The 22324-nt window shown below is 44.8% G+C and overlaps 1 protein-coding gene across 9 annotated transcripts in view; it reads right to left on the bottom strand.

The window, feature by feature from the left end:
* Window positions 1–18540, bottom strand: part of CLIP1 (CAP-Gly domain containing linker protein 1) — a 121783-nt gene extending 103243 nt beyond the window's left edge. For all 9 annotated transcript variants that reach the window (XM_073676241.1, XM_073676242.1, XM_073676243.1 and 6 more), the window contains exons 1-2: window positions 18410–18540; window positions 4521–4730 (exon numbers count right to left, since the gene is read on the bottom strand). In XM_073676241.1, coding sequence (XP_073532342.1) covers window positions 4521–4635 — 115 coding nt within the window. In that variant the 5' untranslated portion in view covers window positions 4636–4730; window positions 18410–18540. The remainder of the gene's footprint in view (window positions 1–4520; window positions 4731–18409) is intronic.
* Window positions 18541–22324: the final 3784 nt, after the last annotated feature.

Below are 22324 nucleotides of genomic sequence, written 5' to 3'. Positions count from 1 at the left end.
TACGAATAAGACCGTACCGGGTACCCAAGGCCCGGAGGCAAGCCATCACGGCTGAGGTAAAACAAATGCTTCAGTTAGGCGTCATAGAGGAATCACGGAGTGAGTGGGCTAGCCCCATCGTACTGATTCCAAAACCAGACGGATCATTACGCTTCTGTAACGATTTAAGGAAAGTGAATGAAGTGTCAAAGTTTGACCTTTATCCAATGCCCCGGGTGGACGAGCTGATTGAGAGACTGGGGCAGGCCCAGTACTTTACCACGCTCGATCTCACCAAGGGTTACTGGCAGGTACCTCTCACAGATTCGGCGAAGGAAAAGACCGCCTTCGTAACTCCAGAAGGTCTATACCACTATGTGGTCTTACCTTTTGGGTTACATGGGGCCCCGGCTACATTTCAGAGGTTGATGGACATAGTGCTCAAGCCTCATCAGGAGTACGCGTCCGCGTATCTAGATGATATTATCATCTTTAGCACCAACTGGCATACGCACCTATCACGGGTACAGGCAGTGCTGCATTCTCTCAGAGCCGCAGGGCTAACGGCAAACCCAAAAAAATGTGCGATAGGGTTAGAGGAAGCCCGATATTTGGTGTATGTGATAGGCCGAGGAGCTATCAAGCACCAAATAAATAAAGTTGAGGCTATAAAAAACTGGCCTAAACCGTCAAGTACAAAACAGGTGAGGGCGTTCCTTGGCATCCTTGGGTATTACTGCCGGTTTATACCTAATTTTGCTGGGCGAACGGCGGCCCTGACCGATCTCTTGAAGGGAAAAAAAAAAAAAAAAAATCGGTAATGGTTCGGTGGAACCCTCAGGCAGAAGAAGCTTTTCAGTCCATGAAGTTGGCCCTGTGTGGACAGCCTGTCCTCATCAGCCCCAACTTCAGTGAAACCTTCATTGTACAGACAGATGCCTCGGAGGTAGGCCTAGGGGCGGTACGGTCACAAAAAGTGAATGGTGAAGAGCACCCGGTCACCTACTTGAGTAGAAAACTTGTCCCAGCAGAGAAAAACTATAGCGTGGTAGAGAAGGAGTGTTTGGCTATTAAGTGGGCCTTGGAATCACTACGTTATTATTTACTCGGGCGTCAGTTCCACTTGGTGACGGACCACTCACCCTTGGTATGGATGAGGAATGCCAAGGAGAGGAATGCGCGAGTCACCAGGTGGTTCCTGTCTCTGCAAAATTTCAGTTTCTCTGTAGAACATTGCCCTGGGAAGTTGCAAGCAAACGCGGATGCCCTGTCCCGGGCACCCTGTAAGGTGGCAAATGTTCAACCCCACAAGTTTGAACAGAGGGGGGGGGGGAATATGTGAGGCAGTGACCGGGATCGTATACATCCCCAAGAATATGTACAGAGACCTATTAAATCCATTGGAGTGCATTGCAGTCACACACACAGCTGCGGCTGCAATGCAGGAATGAGGGTGAGCAATGACCTGGTCAGACTACCTGGCTAAAGCAGAATAAGTAAAACCCGGCAGGACCCTCATTTCTTGGAGGAGGTCACAGGAGGCAGTGGGGCGGCCTCCTCCCTCCAACCCGGGTTTTCCAGTGGTTTTTGCCACAGGTCCTTTAAAACTCCTGCACTAACTATTAGTGTTGTTCTATGTTGCAACCTGCTAGGAGCACAGCAGGTTAGCTCAGCAGGACTGTGTGTGGCTGAACCACTGCCTAGGAAGGCTCTGCACCTGTCAGGCTCTGAGCGGCCCGGCGCGGCCGTTGTCCCCGGCAACCATTGTGTATGGACTTTCTGTTAACCCGTGAGGTGCTGAAATAAAAGCTGTTTATGTTGGACTTGCTTGGGTCACTGCCTCAGTTACTGCACGGTGTGAACACCACCGCCTTACAGCTTGGTGGAGAATGCGGGCAAAGTGACTGAGGCATACCCACCACCGCCGCCTTGCAGTATATTATATATATATTACAGACCAAAAGTTTGCACACACCTCATTTAAAGATTTTTCTGTATTTTCATAACTATGAAAATTGTACATTCACACTGAAGGCATCAAAATTATGAATTAACGCACGTGGAATTATATACTTAACAAAAAAGTGTGAAACAACTGAAAATATGTCTTATATTCTAGGTTCTTCAAAGTAGCCACCTTTTGCTTTGATGACTGCTTTGCACACTCTTGGCATTCTCTTGATTAGCTTCAAGTGGTAGTCACCGGAAATGGTTTTCACTTCACAGCTGTGCCCTGTCAGGTTTAATAAGTGGGATTTCTTGACTTATAAATGGGGTTGGGACCATCAGTTGTGTTGTGCAGAAGTCTGGTGGATACACAGCTGATAGTCCTACTGAATAGACTGTTAGAATTTGTATTATGGCAAGAAAAAAGCAGCCAAGAAAAACGAGTGGCCATCATTACTTTAAGAAATGAAGGTCAGTCAGTCCGAAAAATTGGGAAAACTTTGAAAGTGTCCCCAAGTGCAGTTGCAAAAACCATCAAGCGCTACAAAGAAACTGGCTCACATGAGGACCGCCCCAGGAAAGGAAGACCAAGAGTCACCTCTACTTCTGAGGATAAGTTTATCCGAGGCACCAGCCTCAGAAATCGCAGGTTAACAGCAGTTCAGATTAGAGACCAGGTCAATGCCACAAAGAGTTCTAGCAGCAGACACATCTCTACATCAACTGTTAAGAGGAGACTTTGTGCAGCAGGCCTTCATGGTAAAATAGCTGCTAGGAAACCACTGCTAAAAACAGGCAACAAGCAGAAGAGACTTGTTTGGGCTAAAGAACACAAGGAATGGACATTAGACCAGCGGAAATCTGTGCTTTGGTCTGATGAGTCCAAATTTGAGATCTTTGGTTCCAACCACCGTGTCTTTGTGCAACGCAGAAAAGGTGAACGGATGGACTCTGCATGCCTGGTTCCCACCGTGAAGCATGGAGGAGGTGGTGTGATGGTGTGGGGGTGCTTTGCTGGTGACACTGTTGGGGATTTATTCAAAATTGAAGGCATACTGAACCAGCATGGCTACCACAGCATCTTGCACCGGCATGCTATTCCATCCGGTTTACATTTAGTTGGACCATCATTTATTTTTCAACAGGACAATGACCCCAAACACACCTCCAGGCTGTGTAAGGGCTATTTGACCAAGAAGGAGAGTGATGGGGTGCTACGCCAGATGACCTGGCCTCCAGTCACCAGACCTGAATCCAATCGAGATGGTTTGGGGTGAGCTGGACCGCAGAGTGAAGGCAAAAGGGCCAACAAGTGCTAAGCATCTCTGGGAACTCCTTCAAGATTGTTGGAAGACCATTTCCGGTGACTACCTCTTGAAGCTCATCAAGAGAATGCCAAGAGTGTGCAAAGCAGTCATCAAAGCAAAAGGTGGCTACATTGAAGAACCTAGAATATAAGACATATTTTCAGTTGTTTCACACTTTTTTGCTAAATATATAATTCCACGTGCGTTAATTCATAGTTTTGATGCCTTCAGTATGAATGTACAATTTTCATAGTCATGAAAATACAGAAAAATCTTTAAATGAGAAGGTGTGTCCAAACTTTTGATCTGTACTGCAATTATATATATAATTTAATTAAAAGTTATGTTTTAAGAGTTATCTAACTGTACTTTATAGATTCCAGAGTTAATATTTAGGAGTGCCTTTGTATAATTTTACTCTAGTTATTTATTTGGGCATCCACTCCAGTTATGATAGGTGTTGGTTTGAGATGTGTGGATTTTTTCTTTTTTTGCATATTCACCTGCGGAAAGCAGCCAAATATTCAAAATAAAAAAAATAATTATACTTGCCTTCCCTGGCACTTCTGTGGCAATCACATTATTGTGACGACACTATATGACTGAAAGCCAGGATACGGAGACTAGCAGGAGTGTAGGGAAGGTTTGCCAACACAGAAGTGTCAGTGGAGGAGATATTTTCCTTCTTGTTTGTTTTTAAACTTACTTGGATTAAGTTTAGCAAAAAAAATTAAAGATTTATTTTTTTGGCTTAGCCCTAATTTATATTTTTAACCAGATCTGCCACTAGATTTCACAATAGATACTGCATACATTATTAAATAGATCTCTTAAAAAGGAATCTGTCAGCAGGTAAATTTGAGGACAGCATGAGCTAGGGGTTAAAACACAGAATTTACGGATGTGTCACTTATCAAGCTGTGTGCTGCTGTTTACTTACACTGAAGGTTTTATCACTAGCACATCAATGCTGTGACTAGCTGGCTTGCAAGTCCAACCCCCCCCCCCCCTCCTGTGATAAGCAAGTCACTGTCAAAAGACTATGTAAATGCAGATCCTGGTGTGGGCGGGGTTAGCTTCCTCAGCTCTGCAGCATGCTAACTCTAAAAACTCTGTGTCAAAATTGCTGCACTCAGTAAACAAAGTGATATATTGTTGGATTCAGGGTCTACTTCTCTAGATCATGCTGCTCTCAGATGAGGTAGCAAAAACCTGCTGACAGATTCCAACTTGATAAGGATGTTGCATTTACTTTAAAAATCCCCGTCAGAATCGTAATATTCTTACCAGCAGCAGCAACAGCAGCAGTAGAAGCAGTAGTAGTGGATGACTTTGTCGTTACAGCTCCTGGCTTTGCTATTCTGGAAGGAGCTTTAAGCCCACTTGGCTTTAGTGAACTCATGTTCTCATTCAAAATCCAAAGTTGTCCCAAACTGTTATCTTAATAAAACCATTGAAAATGCCTGAATTCCTTTATCACCAGGACAAATATTAGACCTGCAAAGAAAAACAGAATAATAAAAGTGATATAGGCTGAAATAATTAACAAATTCCAAAGTTACATTGGAAGCATGCTGTAGACATTTTTTATTTGGCTTTACACCAGGTATTGTGCATGTCATATTTGTTACTAAACCTCCTACTCCTGTTCTCCACCGCTTTTGGCAACTTTTTAAGAGGATGGGGTTAGTCAGAGAGGCAGGACATTTTCTGCAGGACAGAAAAATGTACAAGTAATTTACAGCAGAAATTGGCGTAAATAATTGCATAAAATTCAGTTTTTGTCATATGATCGGCAAAAGATGTCCCACATTTATTAAGAGGCTAGTGCTTCTTAATAAATTTATGAGTGTCATCCTCCAGATAGCTTCATGTTAACACTGGCATATGGAACAATACATTCTACCAAAGTTCGCTTTCATTTTATCAAAAGAATATTGGTTTTATAGGGCAAAAAAGCTACTTGATGTATGCAGCCAACAGTCTCTAGGCACAATGTACAGTAAAACAGGAACTTCTAACAATAAAGTTATACAATGTTATGTGTCATTTATCTGCTATACAAGTTTTACTGTTGTCAGTTTCATATCATAGCAACATGGCATCAGTTCCTACAGTGTGGAAACTTCTTTATCATGTTGCATAGTATTTTCTGTATCTACTACTCCAACTACTCTTATTTCTTCCGAAGCACACAGAACCACTGCCTCCTGTCTTCCTGCTAAATGGGTGGGAACATGTGCCCCTGAAGATTTACAGCTCAGACCAGCGGCATGGTCACACAGCTGGTCTGAAATGTGCGCTCTCCCATGCTGCTAGCCGAGGCAGCATTGCTTCTGCAGCATCGGAGGAGTACTGAAGATGGCCAGAACCAGTGGTCCAGAACGCTTCAGAGCTGCACTTGCAGGCAACCGCTTATAGACTGAAGTGGCCGGTAACCTAGGCAACGAGCAATAAAACTATGAAATTACAAATGACTCCATTTTCAATTGTTTTTTCTAGCACTTTGCAATTTTACCTATTAAAGGAGTTGTGTCAACTTCTTACAAAAGGCACTTCCTTTAACTTTTTTCCCCCTAAACTTGTATAAATGTTAGTGTAGTGTCAGTGTATTAATATACTCACCGATCAAAGTCTTCGTTATTCTGCTCCGCTTCTGAGTGACGTGACGGCAATTTAGACTCTCTGGATCACACTGCGCTCTGTGATCTGAAAATAACTTTTGCAATGTAACCCTATGGAGCTTCAGAACGAGGCCTGAAGAGATTTGTAAAAGATTTCCAGCTCACACAGAGAGCACGGTGATCCGGAGAGGCTGAATTGTCGTCACGTGATTCAGAAGAGGAGTGGAACGGCACTGGATATCCTTTATTAACATTCTGACACTACACTAACAATTATAAAGGTTTATGGGGAAAAAAAATTTAATGTGAGTGCTACTTTAAGCCTAAAGCAACTGTTAGGGCTCGCTCATACGAGTGATTAAATTGGAGTGCAATCCGATAAAAAAAGAAGAAAAAAAAATCGGATTGCACTCGGCCCAGTGTTATACTATGGGGCAGTGCACATCTGCAATTATTTTCTCATGCCGATCCTTTATGGCAGCATCATGAGGCAGAAGCTTTATATTACTGATCCATCCCTTGTAACCATTAGAAAAAAGCAAAGGCATTATGATCAGATTCTGGCATCATGGGAAATATAGTCTGGATTAGGAGAACCATATCAAAAGCAAAGAAGGAATCAAGATGGCAGATAACCTGACACGGCACAACAATCAAAACAGAGGTATACATAAGGCGTACACAAAACCTACATTATTCTTTAAAAATAGATTATGCTGCACTATATCCTCAGGATGTCATCGATATCAGATGAGATGGCATTTGGCGCCCCCCTCCCAAAAGGTCAACTGTTTTCAGCTCCAGCTGGATGTAAAGAGTGAATGTAGCCTTAACAACACAGCTCCATTCAGCGTGTAGTGACCATTGCAAAGAACTGCAGCTCAGCTCCTATTCACCAAGGATAGATCATCCATTGCATAATGCCAGAAAACCCCTTTAATGTAATTGTGGGTAATACAGATGGGCAATATGGCCTTATTATAGGCCTTATTGCATTTATATTACAGATACATTATACTGATTGGCGGTCTTCTAGAGAGGAAAAAAATTCTTAGAACAGTTACTATGAAATACAGAAGATATACTGATAGATCAGTACTAGGAAAACCTACTGTGAAGTCTATGGAAAAAAAAGTGTCCTTGTGCAGAACTGGTCAAAGACTACTCATATACATATCAGCAGAATATCACCCCCCTCTCTCACTCCCCTCCAATAAAAAAAATATTTATATGCATACAGTGCATTGTGAAAGCATTTGGCCCCCTTGAACTTTTCTACCTTTTGCCACATTTCTGGCTTCAAACAAAGATATAAAATTCAAATTTTTGAGGGAAGAATCAACAACAAATGGGACACAATCGTGAAGTGGAACGAAATTTATTGGATATTTTAAACTTAAAAAAAAAAAAAAAATGAAAAGTAGGGTGTGCAATATTATTCAGCCCCCTTGAGTTAATACTTTGCAGCGCCACCTTTTGCTGCGATTACAGCAGTAAGTCGCTTGGGTATGTCTCTCAGTTTTGCACATTGAGAGGCTGAAATTCTTGCCCATTCTTCCTTGCAAAACAGCTCGAGCTCATTGAGGTTGGATGGAGGGCGTTTGTGAACAGCAGTTTTCAGCTCTTTCCACAGATTCTCGATTGGATTTGACTTGGCCATTCTAACACCTGGATACGTTTATTTTTGAACCATTCCATTGTAGATTTTGCTTTATGTTTGGGATCATTGTCTTGTTGGAAGATAAATCTCCGTCCCAGAGTCCAGAGCCCAGCAGGTTTTCTTCCAGAATGGTCCTGTATTTGGCTTGTCCACCTTCCCATCAATTTTAACCATCTTCCCTGTCCCTGCTAAAGAAAAGCAGACCCAAACCATGATGCTGCCACCACCATGTTTGACAGTGAGGATGGTCTTTTGAGGGTGATGAGCTGTGATGCTTTTATGCCAAACATATCGTTTTGCATTGTGGCCAAAAAGTTCGATTTTGGTTTCATCTGACAAGAGCACCTTATTCCACATGTTTAGTGTGTCTCCCAGGTGGCTTGTGGCAAACTTCAAACAAGACTTTTTATGGATATCTTTGAGCAATGGCTTTCTTCTTGCCACTCTTCCATAAAGGCCAGATTTGTGCAGTTTACGACTGATTGTTGTCCTATGGACAGACTCTCCCACCTCAGCTGTAGATCTCTGCAGTTCATCCAGAGTGATCATGGGTCTTTTGGCTGCATCTCTGATCAGTCTTCTCCTTGTTCGAGATGAAAGTTTAGAGGAACGGCCGGGTCTTGGTAGATTCGCAGTGGTCTGATACTCCTTCCATTTCAATATGATCACTTGCACAGTGCTCCTTGAGATGTTTAAAACTTGGGAAATCTTTTTGCATCCAAATCCGGCTTTAAACTTCACCACAACAGTATCTCGGACCTGCCTGGTGTGTTCCTTGGTCTCCATGATGCTCTCTGCACTTTAAACAGAACCCTGAGACTATCACAGAGCAGGTGCATTTATACGGAGACTTGATTACACACAAGTGGATTCTATTTATCATTACCAGTCATGTAGGACAACATTGGATCATTCAGAGATCCTCACTGAATTTCTGGAGTGAGTTTGCTGCACTGAAAGTAAAGGGGCCGAATAATATTGAACGCCCCACTTTTCAGTTTTTAATTTGTTAAAAAAGTTTAAAATATCCAATAAATTTCTTTCCACTTCACGATTGTGTCCCACTTGTTGTTCATTCTTCCCAAAAAAATTAGAATTTTATATCTTTATGTTTGAAGCCAGAAATGTGGCAAAAGGTAGAAAAGTTCAAGGGGGCCAAATACTTTCACAATGCACTGTATGTAGTTCTTTCATAGACAAGTCCAGTTCCTCCATTACCAAAGAATCAACGTTTGAATTGACATGCAAAGGAGGCTAAAGAGCCATTGTAGATCTAAAGGCTCCTTCACTCCAGCTCTATTTCCCCGCCCAGCGTCGCTGCTTGACTGACTGCTCTATTGCCTGAAGTTGCACAGTAGTACAGAGGCAGTCAGTCAAGCTGGAGCAGGCAGCGCTTGGTGGGGAATAGAGCTGGAGTGACGGAGGCTTTAGATCTACCATATTCATTTGAGGAATGGACTGGTCATGTAAAGGTATTGATGGACTTGTCTTTGAAAGGTCAATATGAGCATATAAATAGTTTAGGGGGTGATATCCTGCTGACATATTTCCTTTCACGTGAGCCTTCTATCGTGCACTGAAAATGATACACAATATTGCTGAAAAATAAGCCCGTGTGACTTTACAATATCAATCTAGGATTGATTAAAAGCGACTAATTTAAATTCATTACTGATATGGTATATGCACACATATACAAGCAGCTTGTTGGTAAAAGCCCGGGTGTTGAGATCTCCACAGATGACTTTTCTAAAGCACTCACTTTTGTGCGCAGCAGCACTCAATTCCAGCAGGAGCACGCACACAGACTAATAGTGCGTTTACAACGGCCAACCTGTGGCTATTAAATGCCGGCTGATCGACTACACAGAAGCCGATCAGCAGTCGTTTAATAGCCCTTGTAGATTGGCCTATGATGACTGATACGACAGTTCTGTGCGCACAGTATATCATTCATGGTTCTCAACAGATGTTCGACAAGCGTCCAGGGTTGAGGAGCGGCGTTGGAAGAAAACACATTCTCAAGATGACTTCACTGCATTCAAACAAGCAACACTCACATTCAAATCAGCCCTCACCTCTGCTAAACAGGCCTACTTCATAACCCTTATATCTTCCCTATCCTACAACCCCAAACAGCTATTCAACACTTTTAACTCTCTCCAACACGACAAGTCTTTACTGTACGACCACCACAACCCCTTTGTTTTCCACACCATTGTCCTACCCCCATAACCTCCCTTCCCAACTTCACGAAGAGACCTTACTCGTCTCCTCTCCAAATCACACCTCACCACTTGTGCACTCGACCCCATCCCACCTCGTCCCCAACCTCACCCACACACTCATCCCATCCCTAACCCATCTCTTCAACCTATCGCTATCTTCTGGTACCTTCCCCACTGACTTCAAACATGCCACAATCACGCCCATCCTCAAAACGTCGTCCCTTGACCCAAACCGCCTTATCCAGCTATCGCCCCATATTGCTGCTCCCATTTGCCTCCAAACTCCTTGAGCAACACATTCACGCTGAACTTTCCTCTCACTTCTCATCTAACAATCCGGCTTCCGCCCCCAGCATTCCACTGAAACTGCCCTTACTAAAATCACCAATGACTTACTTACAGCCAAAGCTAACAGACAATTCTCTGTACTCCTTCTTCTTGACCAGTCCTCTGCTTTCGGTAAAGTTGACCACTGCCTCCTACTACAGATCTTCTCTTCCTTTGGCGTCAAAGACCTTGCCCTATCTTGGATCTCCTCACCCCGCCCCCTCTCTGTTGGGAGTCCCTCAAGGATCTGTCCGAGGACCCCTACTCTTCTCAATCTATACCCTTGGCTTGGGACAGCTCATAAAATCCCATGACTTCCAGCACCATCTGTATGCCGATGACACCCAGATGTCACCTCTCTGCTGTCCAGAATCCCAGCATGTCTAGCAGCCATATCCTCCTTCTCCTCCCACTTCCTCAAGCTCAATGTGGACAAAACTGAACTCATCTTTCCCCCATCTCGCATATCTTTCCCACCTGATCTTTCTATCACAATAAATTACATCACTCTTTCCCCTGTACCGACAATCTGCTGCCTCGGAGTAACCCTTGACTCTGCCCTGTCCTTCAAACCCAACACCCAAGCTCTCGCCACCTCGAGAATCCGATCAGTCGTTTCCTCAACCCTCAATCTACTAAGCTGCTTGTGCATGCCCTCATCATCTCCCGCCTCGACTACTGCAACATCCTCCTCTGTGGCCTACCTGCTAGCACTCTTGCACCCCTCCAGTACATCCTTAACTCTGCTGCGCGACTGGTCCATCGCTCGCCTCGCTACTCCTCTGCTAACCCCCTTTGCAAATCCCTTCACTGGCTCCCAAATGCCCAGCGTATCCAGTTCAAACTACTAACAATGACCTACAAAGCAATCCATAACCTCTCTCCTCCGTACATTTCTGAACTAATCTCCCGATATATTCCCTCACATAATCTCCGGTCCTCCCAAGACCTCCTTCTCTCCTCCACACTTATTCCTTCCTTACGCAATCGCCTTCAAGATTTCCCCCGAATATCCCCCGTCCTATGGGATTCTGTGCCTCAACATGTCCGATTATCCACCACACTTGGATCCTTCAGACAGAACCTGAAAACCCATCTCTTCAAACAAGCTTACAGCCTGCCATGACCTTGCTTGCTGCCATCTCAACAACACCAGAGCTACTACAACCCCCCAACCTACCAAATCTCCTTCCCCATTCCTGAAGAATGTAAGCCCGCAAGGGCAGGGTCCTCTTCCCTCCATACCAGTCTATCATTGTTAGTTTGTTTACTGTAAGTGATATCTGTATTTGGAATGTAACCCTTTCTTATGTACAGCACCATGGAATCAATGGTGCTATATAAATAAACAATATTATTAATAATAATGTAGTAAACCCTTGTGTACATGAAGAACTATGATTTTAACGCAAGCTTAAAAATCATTCCACCCAACAAACGAGCATTTTGCGGGTGATTGACAGTCTATTTAGGCAGGTCAATAATAGGGAATGGAGCATTCCCTAATAAGCCAGTATAAATTCACCCCTAATAGAAAATCTACTGTATGAGTCCATACATCGTTCTGTCAGCTCTTACCCCCCACTGTTTGGCAGCACGATTAAGTAGGTATAACATATATATAAAAAAAAAAAATCATTACAAAATGATAGGCACACTTTAATTACTTTTTTATGATATTAAACTGTATCTCTGTAATCTCTGTTTTAGAACACTTATAAGCACATTACAGTGGTGTGTGAAAGAGCATAGAAATACAAGATCGACAGACTGCCGTAGGCCTAGGTGTTTCCTGCTGAGCTAGCACAGCCGGGTTTTGCTTGGGAGTACCATAGAAGAACAGCTACAGGTAAGAAAAACAAAACTTTCAAGTAATGCTACAAAAGGATGCTATAAAGGGCGTGCAGCCAGCAATAAAAGTTAATAAATACATTGTGCCTCACCCTTGGAAAAATATTAGATTTAGCAATATGAAATTGTCTGTAGTGCAGACGTCTGCATTCCATTAAGTCACGGGAAAAGAACAAAACATTATCTGCAAAGTGCTCGGCGTACTTATAACTTGTGCAGTGTCAATGCCATAAGAGGAGACATTGTAACTTCTCCTTGATTAACATTAATCACATCATTAGAAAATAGTTTTCAAATAAAAAAATATAATTAAAGGCTCTGCATGGACAGCACAGATTTCACCAGCCAGAGGTGAGACACAAAAATAAAAACTACCACAGCATTAAAAAAAATCACAAAAACACTCGCTCCATGTGATAAAATGTGATTTTCCTTAGGAATGTCTATTTTACAAAAGCTGACTGTGGCCAAATAAAAAGTATGTTCAGGCAGATTACCAGTGGAGTAATCGGAGCCCAAAATCTTTGTGAAAGAAACTCTGTGTGAATATACCCTAGGGCAGTGCTGGCGAACCTATAGCACGCGTGCCAGAGAGGGCACGCAGAGCCCTCCCTAAGGGCACGGACGCCATCGCCTCAGCACTAGGACCGGGCCCAACGGGTGAGTACCGGTACTTAGAGCCCGCCGACTTCAGCTAGATGTGCGTTCTCTGACACACATCTAGCTGAAGCGTATTGCAGCGCACAAACTTGCCAGGCCCGTGCGCCGCAATACACGCTGCCAGCAGCCGGCGTCAGCGTACAAGCGACCGGGCGCATGGCAGTGACAAAGCAGCAGCGCAAATACAAGTATGGGTGAACATATTCATAGGTGGGGCGTGTACCAGGATGAAGGATGGGAGAGCAGCATATCTACAAGGATGGGGGAGCAGCATATCTACAAGGATGGGCAAACATATACCAGGATGGAAGGGGGAGCATATTTTTTCTATCTGCAGTCTCATACCCCTGCTCCTTTTTGTGGCTGATTTCGGTTACCCTCGCCTGCTCTCTGTATGAGTTGATTTTCTAAACTAAAACCTCAGTATTCTGGTTAAATGACCGTGTTGGCACTCTGCGATAAATAAGTGGGTTTTGGATTGCAGTTTGGGCACTCTGTCTCTAAAAGGTTCGCCATCACAGCCCTAGGGCCTTGCTTTTTTATTTTATCACAAACGATGTTGTGTGTTTAATATTATTTTTATACACACATGCTTTTTTCACCTTTTTTTTTTTTGTCAGAGAAGCATAGAAAAAAAATATACATGAAAAAGAAAACCACTAAACTTTGCCCATGCAGTGGGGGAGGGGGAAACAAATTTAAAAATGAAGCAAAAATGTGCGATTACTGCACTAATGCATTTATAATTAAATAGATGATTTGTAATGACCACAGGAAACTAATGATAACAGGTGCGAAACATCATAGTATATCAAGTCATTCTAGCCCCTGTGAAAGTTATTCATAGCCACTTTACGCAAGACAACATGTGATTTCATCTGGATGAGTAGCCAAGTGTATTTAGAAAAGCAAACAATGCCGTAACCCAGTAGTCAGTTGAGGCAGGTGAACCAGAGAAGCATTTTCCAGCATTTTGGTGGTGTCTTTTTTTCACTGCCGTTTTCCAGACGTTTCAAAGACTCCTTCATTAAAAGAATGGTCCAAAATTAATACTGATTTAATCCTAAATGTCTGTTTAATGTAATAATCTAAATCAATTTTCTAATACACTTGGATTAAAAATTCCCTACCATTCTCTCTACTGTTTTTTTTTTGTTGTTGTTTTTTTTAAACCAATTTCCCATTTGAGAGTCCCCGCTGCATGCTAGAATACTCAAAACTGGACATTTCAGGGGCTGGGCTAGTCCCTTCACTACCTAGTATGCGTTGGTTGTCAATTCCGACGTATGCTCAGTAGGATATTTTCACTGTGCACTATTCTTTTTAATGCACAGTGTCAGTGCGCTCCCTCACTGGCTGTGATAAGTGACGAGCTGACAAGAGAGCGCACTGTCAGTGCGCATTGTAAGGTGATAAGCCGACAAACAGGAAAAGCAGAGACTAGCCCTGCCCCTGAAAGTTGGGAATTTTTAATTACAATTTATTAGAAAAGCAACTAGATTATTACATTAGACAATTAGGATTAAATCAGTGTTAGTTTCAGACCACCTGTTCAATGAAGGGTCCCCTAGCGTTTTTTTGAGGCAAAAAGACTGTCAAAACTCTCAAATAGACGCCCGGCATCTTCTCAGCCTTACCCATTGATTTGTATTGTAAAGTATATAACGCCTTCAGAACTAAAGTCACCTAAAGAATGGTCAGCTCACTTGTTTTAACAACTTGGGAGTTTTTGGAAACTGGAAGCAGTTATTACCATATTTTTCGGACAACAAGACGCACTTTTCGCCCCCAAATTTTGGAGGAAAATAGGAGGAGAGTGCGTCTTATGGTCCAAACGTAGCTCACCGAGGTATTACAGTGTTGGTGGAGCAGGATCGCAGGAAGCAGGGTCCCCTCCTGAAGCCGTAATCTACAGGAAAATGGCCGCCTGAGCCAATGCATGTGCAGACTGGGATCTCAGTGGCCATTTCCCTGAGGCCCACGGCTTCAGCAAGATGGCAGCCGAGATCCCAGTCTGCACATGCGCCGGCTCGGGCGGCCATTTCCCTGTAGATCACGGTTTCAGGAAGTTGACTGCGGCCGCCGGAAAAGCAATGCACTCCGCTCTGCCTGACCACCGACACCGGCCGCACAGGATCTCACCGCTTCTGCTACCCTACCTCAGGAACCCTGCTTCCTGTGATCCCGTTAGACCTCCACCGCAACCCCCTGCTGCTGAGGCACCCCCTTCTCCCAGCCAGGGCCTGCAGCATTGCTCCAGTTCTGCCGCTGCCGGCTTCTTGAGGGACTCTGCCTCCTAGAAGACTGACCCCCACCTTATAAAAAAAATATATATATTTTTTCCTATTTTCCATCTCAAAATTTGGGGTGCATTTTATGGTCCAGTGCGTCTTATAGTCCGAAAAATACAGTAAATAAAATTCATATTTTTATTGTTGTTATCATTAAGCAATTAAAAGACTGAACAAATGAACAGCAAGTTTTTTTTTTTTTTTTTTACATATAAATGCATATGATCATTCTTTTTAGCATTTAGTGAGTGCTTTTTCAAGAGAGTTTCAGAGCAAACCCCCTGGAAGAAACATTGAGCGCACATACTCTTACAGTCCCAAAGTGCAGTAATACATATATAGGCGGGATGCATCTTTCTAAGGTAACAATGTCAGGCAGCACAAAGCAGACATATGTACTGTAGTTTGGCACTTTGCAATATGGGGACCTTCTGAACCAGGGGCAGACATATCATTGGTGTAGGCTGCACAGGGGCCCAGGTGGTGAAGGGGCCCACTTTCACCTCCAAAGCAGGTGGAATTGTGCATTATGATGAGCTACTGGACTGCAAAGAGCCCATATATTGTTCTTGCACAGGGGCCCTCTGCTGTCAGTGTCCGCTACTGTTCTGAACACCAGATTTCATGTCCAGTAACAGCTCTGGAGCAGAAGAGAAAGAATGGGCACAGTCACCATGTTATCACCCTGTACGTTTCTAAAGCAAATAAGCCAATATCTCTGGTGGCTTAGTACGATCTTTAAAATGTAGTATTTTTTTTATGGTAGCAATTGCTCCCACTTACCAGGACCCAGTGCAGCTACAGATTTCATATAAGCTATGTTCTCCCCCTGCAACAAATGCTTCCTCTCTGTACAGTATAAAAAAAAACAAAATCTTGACAAATATGAGCATGGATGTACATGAGCAATAGATTAAGAAAAATAAGCTCTTGACTGACAGCCATCAACATCCAGTGGGGTTTCACATGAGCACTGCAGCCATTGATTGCCTAGTGTTGACATTTTGGCTGAGCCAAGCAACAAACAGTTTATACCAAGGAATGGTGTTGTTACATAAGGTATCAATTTTATTTATTTTTTACATTTTTATCACCTCCCTGGGAAGTCTACTGGACAACCGCTTTAAAGGTTTATAATCCATGACCAAACATTCTTCCCTCTCCCTTTTGAGAACATATGCATTCTCCGCCGAGTAAGCATGTGTATTGGAGGTTGAAAGGATGTTGGCTGAACTAGCAGTCCTCCAAGAGATATCCTTTACTTATGGCCAGTTAAAAGGGCTGGTCCAGATCAAAAAAGTATCCTTATTTAAATGTGCCCACGATGCAGAAATGCTCCAGATTTTTTCCTGAGCGTTTCTGCATCTCCCTGGCAGAAAAAACGCATGCGAATCGCACATGCGTTTCTCATGCCAGGGACATGCGGAAATGAACATGAACGCATGTACAATCCGCGTGCATTTTTTCTGCCAGGGAGATGCAGAAACGCTCAGGAAAAATCCTGAGCATTTCTGCATCGTGGGCACCTAGCTTAAAAGGGCTGGTCCAGATCAAAAAAGTATCCTTAAAGGTATGTGCCCACGTAGCGCTTTACAAGCGTATATGCTGCGGAATTTCCGCAGCGTGAACCGCTTGGTAATCTGTCCCCCATGAGAATTCGCAATTTCAATGCCCATGCTGTGGATTTTTCCGCAGCGTTTTTGATGCGCTCAAAAATCCGCAGCATGTCCATTATTTGCGCGTTTCTGCATGCAGATTTGAGGTCCCAATGCACTAGAAAAACGCATGGCAAATCCGCATGTAAAAACGCGTCAAACGCTTGTAAAAACCGCAAGCGGTTTTGACTGCCAAGAACATGCAGACACGCTGCAGAAATTTTCTGCTTCATTTCTGCATCGCGGGCACATAGCCTAAATGTGCTTAATACAGCAAGTTACACAACTTACTAATATACTTATCAAAGTTGCCCCAATATGAAGATATCAGGCCTAACTCAGACATCAGTGATTTTTCATCACTATTTGGGCAGTGTTTCAGTTTTTACCATCAGTTTCAAAGATTTTCTCGTAGCAAAAAAAAAAAATAATAATAATAATAATAATTCGATTGCAAAGCTTTCATCCATTGCAATGTAAAAACAAACACACAGACTAGCATGGGTGATTTTCATCTATGTCTCGGATCAAAATCAAACATGTCTTCATGATTTTTTTCGCACACACATGGTCAATATGTCTAAAGGAGAAAACATCTGAAAGAGGCCACACAGTGGTTCCTGTGTTGGCGCATTATGATTGCTATGGGTGAAGGGAGCTGGCACACTGGCATATTTTAACAGCTAAGCCAGGCCCTTTATCTGTCTCAGGCAAAACGAGAAAGGGTGGTAATGGTGTAAGTATAGAAATGAGCCAGTCAGCCCCCATCAAACACATTGAGTCGTGCCAGTCAGCCAGCCCCCCTTCACACACCTTGAGCCATGCCAGTCAGCCAGCCCCCCCCTTTACACACATTGAGCAGTGCCAGTCAGCCAGCCCCCCCTTCACACACCTTGAGCCGTGCCAGTCAGCCAGCCCCCCCCTTCACTCACCTTGAGCCGTGCCAGTCAGCCACCAGCCCCCCCCCCTTTACACACATTGAGCCGTGCCAGTCAGCCAGCCAGCCCCCCCCCTTTACACACATTGAGCCGTGCCAGTCAGCCAGCCCCCATTCACACACATTGAGCCGTGCCAGTCAGCCAGCCCCCTTCACACATAGCTCCGATTATGTGCCCACGCATGAAACGCTGTCCCAAGGTGAGCTGCAGAAACTGCAATCATATTCTCAGATTTGGGGTCGTGACTTGGACTACCTCTGTAAGGGATCTTCTCTTATAGGATCCCTATCTGAAGGGGCCCGAGGACAGATTCTCCTGCATTACAGACTGATCCCCCATCTTCATGTCCTCTCCCCATATCTCTGTTCTGCCTCCATCCTGTCCCTGGACCACAGTTTCCAGTCATGTAAAATCCTATCAGACAATATAAATCCGGCATCAGGGCATGAAGAAGCCTCCCAGCATTAATCATGGAAGCACTTGAGTGTCAAAATCAGCACAACAGGAAGGGAAAGTTACATGATAGGAAACGTCTCATCCTGTGCGCACACCATGGAGGATTCCTGGGCTGCAGGCAGTGGCAGGACTACAACTCCTAGCATTCTGGCCGGGCATGCAGGGAGTTGTAGTGCCACAGCACCGCCGATCCTCTCATGTACGACAGACAGCACAAAGCACCGATCCTGCCCGGGCCTTGGCCAGGTAAGCGGGTCCGTTGCCAGCGCCTGCCCCGCTGGTGTAACGCTTGGTGCCTGCGCTATAACCGCCATGATACAGGCGGGAGAAGGAGGTGTCTGTAGGTGACAGGGCTCCGGTACCGCGGTGCACTCTGGGTGTGCGGTAATATATGGCCTGTCCTCCTAGCCCCGGAGCGGAGGAGGCAGCTGAGCCCCCAGGACGTAGCGGGCTGTGCCGAGGCTATAAGACGAGGCGGCCACTCACCGTTTCCCAGCCGGGTCTCCCGTCTTACGCCGCCGCTGCGCGCTCACCTCACACAGTTACCAGCTGGGCAGCGCGAGCCTCTGTGTCAGCAGGCGCGAGGAGAGGGGCGGGGCGCGCTGACGTCATTGGGCGACGGGGATTGGTGGTGAGAACCGACAAAGCTCCGTGTGACTGGCGGGGGCGGAGCGGCCGCGGCGCGCACCGGGTATGACGGGGATAAAGGAGCACAGACCGCTGGTGTGTGGTGTGAGCGGATAACGGACCGGACACCTGATGCTGCAGGAAGGAGTCCTGCAACTTTCTGCTGAAAGAACTGAAGACTCCGCTCCACACAGCTTTGCGGCTGTGACACTGTGTCCCTATGTGGGCTGGAGCCTCCGAGAATAGCACAGCAGCTTATATCCCGCAGCATGAAGGGCCCGTTGTGCTCGGTGGGGTCTGTCCGGCGCAGTGGTCCTCTGTAAGGCCACGTTCAGTATTTGGTCAGTTTTTTACCTCAGTATTTGTAATGGTGTGTACGCAGGATACTTTATGCTGCGTCCAAGGCGCTGCACGCAGGTGAATCTACAGGTGTGTTCAACCATGCGGATTCATTGCATCCTATACATTGTACTGTATGTAATTTCTCTTGAGGAGACTAGCGTCTCTGCAAGAGAAATGGACATGCTGCAGTCTGGAAAGATACGCCACATGTCCGTGTCCACGGGTGATCCGCACGCGCACTGAGACGCATAGTGGACATGGGATTTCTAGAAATCCCATCCTCTGCTGTAACATCTGGACGCTGCAGAACACACAGCGGCTCCGGATCGTGTGCACACACACTCTTATACCCTTAGGGTATTTTCACACAGTTTTTGTTTTGTTTTTTTCAAACATGAAAAATGCAGAGCAGTGATGTGAAAAGTGCTGCATCTGTTCCATGCCATCATACCTTTTTTATGCATATTGAATGGGTAGAAAAATGCTGTGGTGTCTGAAAAAAAAACACCCTGCAGTTCAAAAGAGTGCAGTGAAAAAAAAAAAAAAAAAATGCACATGTGAACACAATGGGCCTGGGCTTTATGGGGAGATGTGCAGGAGTCAGACAGATTCGTGCGCCTCTTCATGAATCAGGAGTGTCGGACGAGCAGCGAGCTCCTCTGTGTGTGCTGTGTCACAATCCTACTCTATCCCCTGCTGGAGTAAGATTTATGTAGTGAACGTCATGAATTTGACGAGCGGCATTTGCCGCACTCCCATCCTGTCCCGGCTCTGCACATTGCAGCAGAGCTGGGAGAAACTGGCGTGAAGAAGGCAGAATTTGCAAAATGTAAGCACAGCAGCTCAGAGTTCCGCCTAAATTTAGCGTTTTTTTTTTTTCTCCCAAAGCTTTTACCCCAGAATTCTGGGGAAGCTTTGATAATTTGGGCCCACTGTGTTATAGAAATCTTACTTTGCTGTTACTGTAAAACAGTTTATTCTGCATGGAAAAACACAGCAAAAATGCGATGTGTGAACAAGCCTTTAGAGTCGGAGCTGTGGAGATGGAGTTGATAGAAATGTACTAACTTTAAATATCCCCAATTAAAGGGATTGTCCACCACCCTTTAGGACCCCATAGAAAATAAAAGAACAAGCAATACACTCCTCCCATTCTGGCGCCATTCAAGTGATGTCGGTGCTGCTATTCTCAGTATGTCACGTTACGTGTCATGTGACCGCTGCAGCCAATCTGCAGTAGTGGGCAACCGCTTTAATATTAACTAATTTTAAGGGAATTTTAAAAAGTATAGAAAAGGAAAAGAGTTGAGAAAAAAGGATTTGCAGGACCTGGGTACCCCAGCTGTCACGTAGGTAGTCCATGGCTTCCAGATAAGAGCCCCTCGAACCTCCTACCTGTTGGCTTCACCAGCACCTCTTCTAATTAGTAGACCCTGCTTGACATCATGATGCAACTCCAGGGTTCTGTGAATCTATTTTTTTTTTCTCTAGTTAATAATATGTGTATGTTTTATGAATCTCTAGCCCCTATTTACCAATAAAGCAGTGATACAGTGATGTTGCCATCTTACTGCTGTAAGGGTATGTGCACTCGATTGGTATGGACAGCGCTTTGAACACAGTATACTTTATGCAGCATCTAAAGTGCTGCACCCAGGACAATCCGCATGTGTTCATTGAACCATGCAGATTCACCACAATCAATACATTGTATTGATCTAATTTCTCTTGCGGAGACTACTGTCTCCGCAAGAGAAATTGACTTGCTGCGGTCTGGAAAGACACGCCGTATGTCCGTGGGTGATCCGCAGGTGCACGGAGACTCATAGTGGACATGGGATTTCTACAAAACCCATCCACTGTACTGTAACATCTGGCAGCTGCTGATTGCACGCAGCGCAAGTGTGCTGCTTCCAATCTGCAGTGATTACTGATCGTGTGCACGTACCCTCAATGTATCTTTGTACCGTGCTAGCCAGTAGACTTTTCTACAGTAAATGTGTCCTTACTTTATTGCCCATTTTTGAAGGAGATGGAACCTTGGTATATCGACTCTACAGCCCTACTTAGAGCAGTGAGGCTGCCAGGACATTCTGGGAGTTCTAGTTCCCAATAGCTGAAGAGATGCAGGATGGAGAACTCTGTTAGATTAAGTGCACACTGAGCATTTTTGATGCGTTTTTGTGGTGTTTTTTTCCACGCAGAAATGCACCAAAAATGCTAGGTAATCCGTCTGCTAGCTAATGCAATGACAATCCTGATGTGCTGTGCACATGATGCGGAATTTTCCGCTCAGGATTGTCATTGCGTTAAAATACGCAGCATGTCCATTCTTTGCAGCGTTTCTGCAGCGCAAAAACGCCCAAAGAATGGTACCCGGGTCGGGGAAGAAGACTATTCCCATCATCCGACCGCCGCTTCCGCTGATAACAGCGAGAGCAGCGCGGCTGAGGGGAGCAGTAGTCTCCTCAGCCAAGCCGGTGTGTGCGCGGTGAAAAAAAAAAAGTAAAAATCTGTTTAGAATAAAAAAAAAAAAACATCTTTATCTTCACCTGTCCGGCGTCCCCTGGTGTCCTGCCGTCTTCCTGAAGTCCCCCGGCGACACTATCATCCCAGCGGTACACTGACGGAAGCGCGCACGCTCCCGGCTGTGTGCATTGCTGCTGCCGGCTAAGGTTGCGCAAGTTCATCAGCTGAAGATCAGCTGAAAGCTCCAGGACCTCCGTTTACGGCATCAGTGCTGTGTGGGAATATTTTCACGAATGTTTCCACGCAGTACTGATTCAGTATGAGGTCACCAAAGCTGATCAGCTGATGACTGTTATGATCTGCAACATGAACTAAGGAAAGATGGGGGAAGGCTGTCCCTACAGTAAGACTAAGCTGAATCCCTACGATGTAGCGGGCTGCCTGTTCCTAGCGAACAGACCCGCCTTAGTCCTCGGCTAGTCTGAACGAAGACCTATAGCATTAAGGGAGGGGTCCCTAAAAGAACTAAGGACTGGGACAAAAATGGGACACCTCCTAAACAGAGAAGTTGTTGCAGAACACAAAAAGACAAACTAACAAAAGGTACTAGAGGTCCCAGAAGAACCAAGCGAACTGACAGAGAAAGACACCGAAGCACCAGGCTAGAGAAACAGTCAAACACTGAAGTCCAGCACAGCCAAAAGGGCGGAGCTGGAATATAAAAGCAGATGGTCAAGTGACCGCAAAACGCAAGATGGAAAAAACAAACAGGAGGGTTCTAACAATGACCTCACCTGACCTCAGCCTGCAGCAGAGCAGCAATATACACTGACAGGAGTGATTACACTCCTGTCATTGTACAGTGCTGTCTTCTACAGCAGTCACATCAGTGATTGATATGACTGCTGTAGAAGTGACCCAGATCGCCGAAGAACAATCTGAATTACATCATGACGGCGAACA

Source organism: Phyllobates terribilis, unplaced genomic scaffold (assembly GCF_046119375.1).
Source record: "Phyllobates terribilis strain yellow unplaced genomic scaffold, ASM4611937v1 Scaffold_1__5_contigs__length_1240528914, whole genome shotgun sequence".
Taxonomy (NCBI): Eukaryota; Metazoa; Chordata; class Amphibia; order Anura; family Dendrobatidae; genus Phyllobates; species Phyllobates terribilis.
The sequence above is the reverse complement of the archived record's forward strand: the minus strand, read 5'-3'. Positions and strand labels throughout refer to the sequence as shown.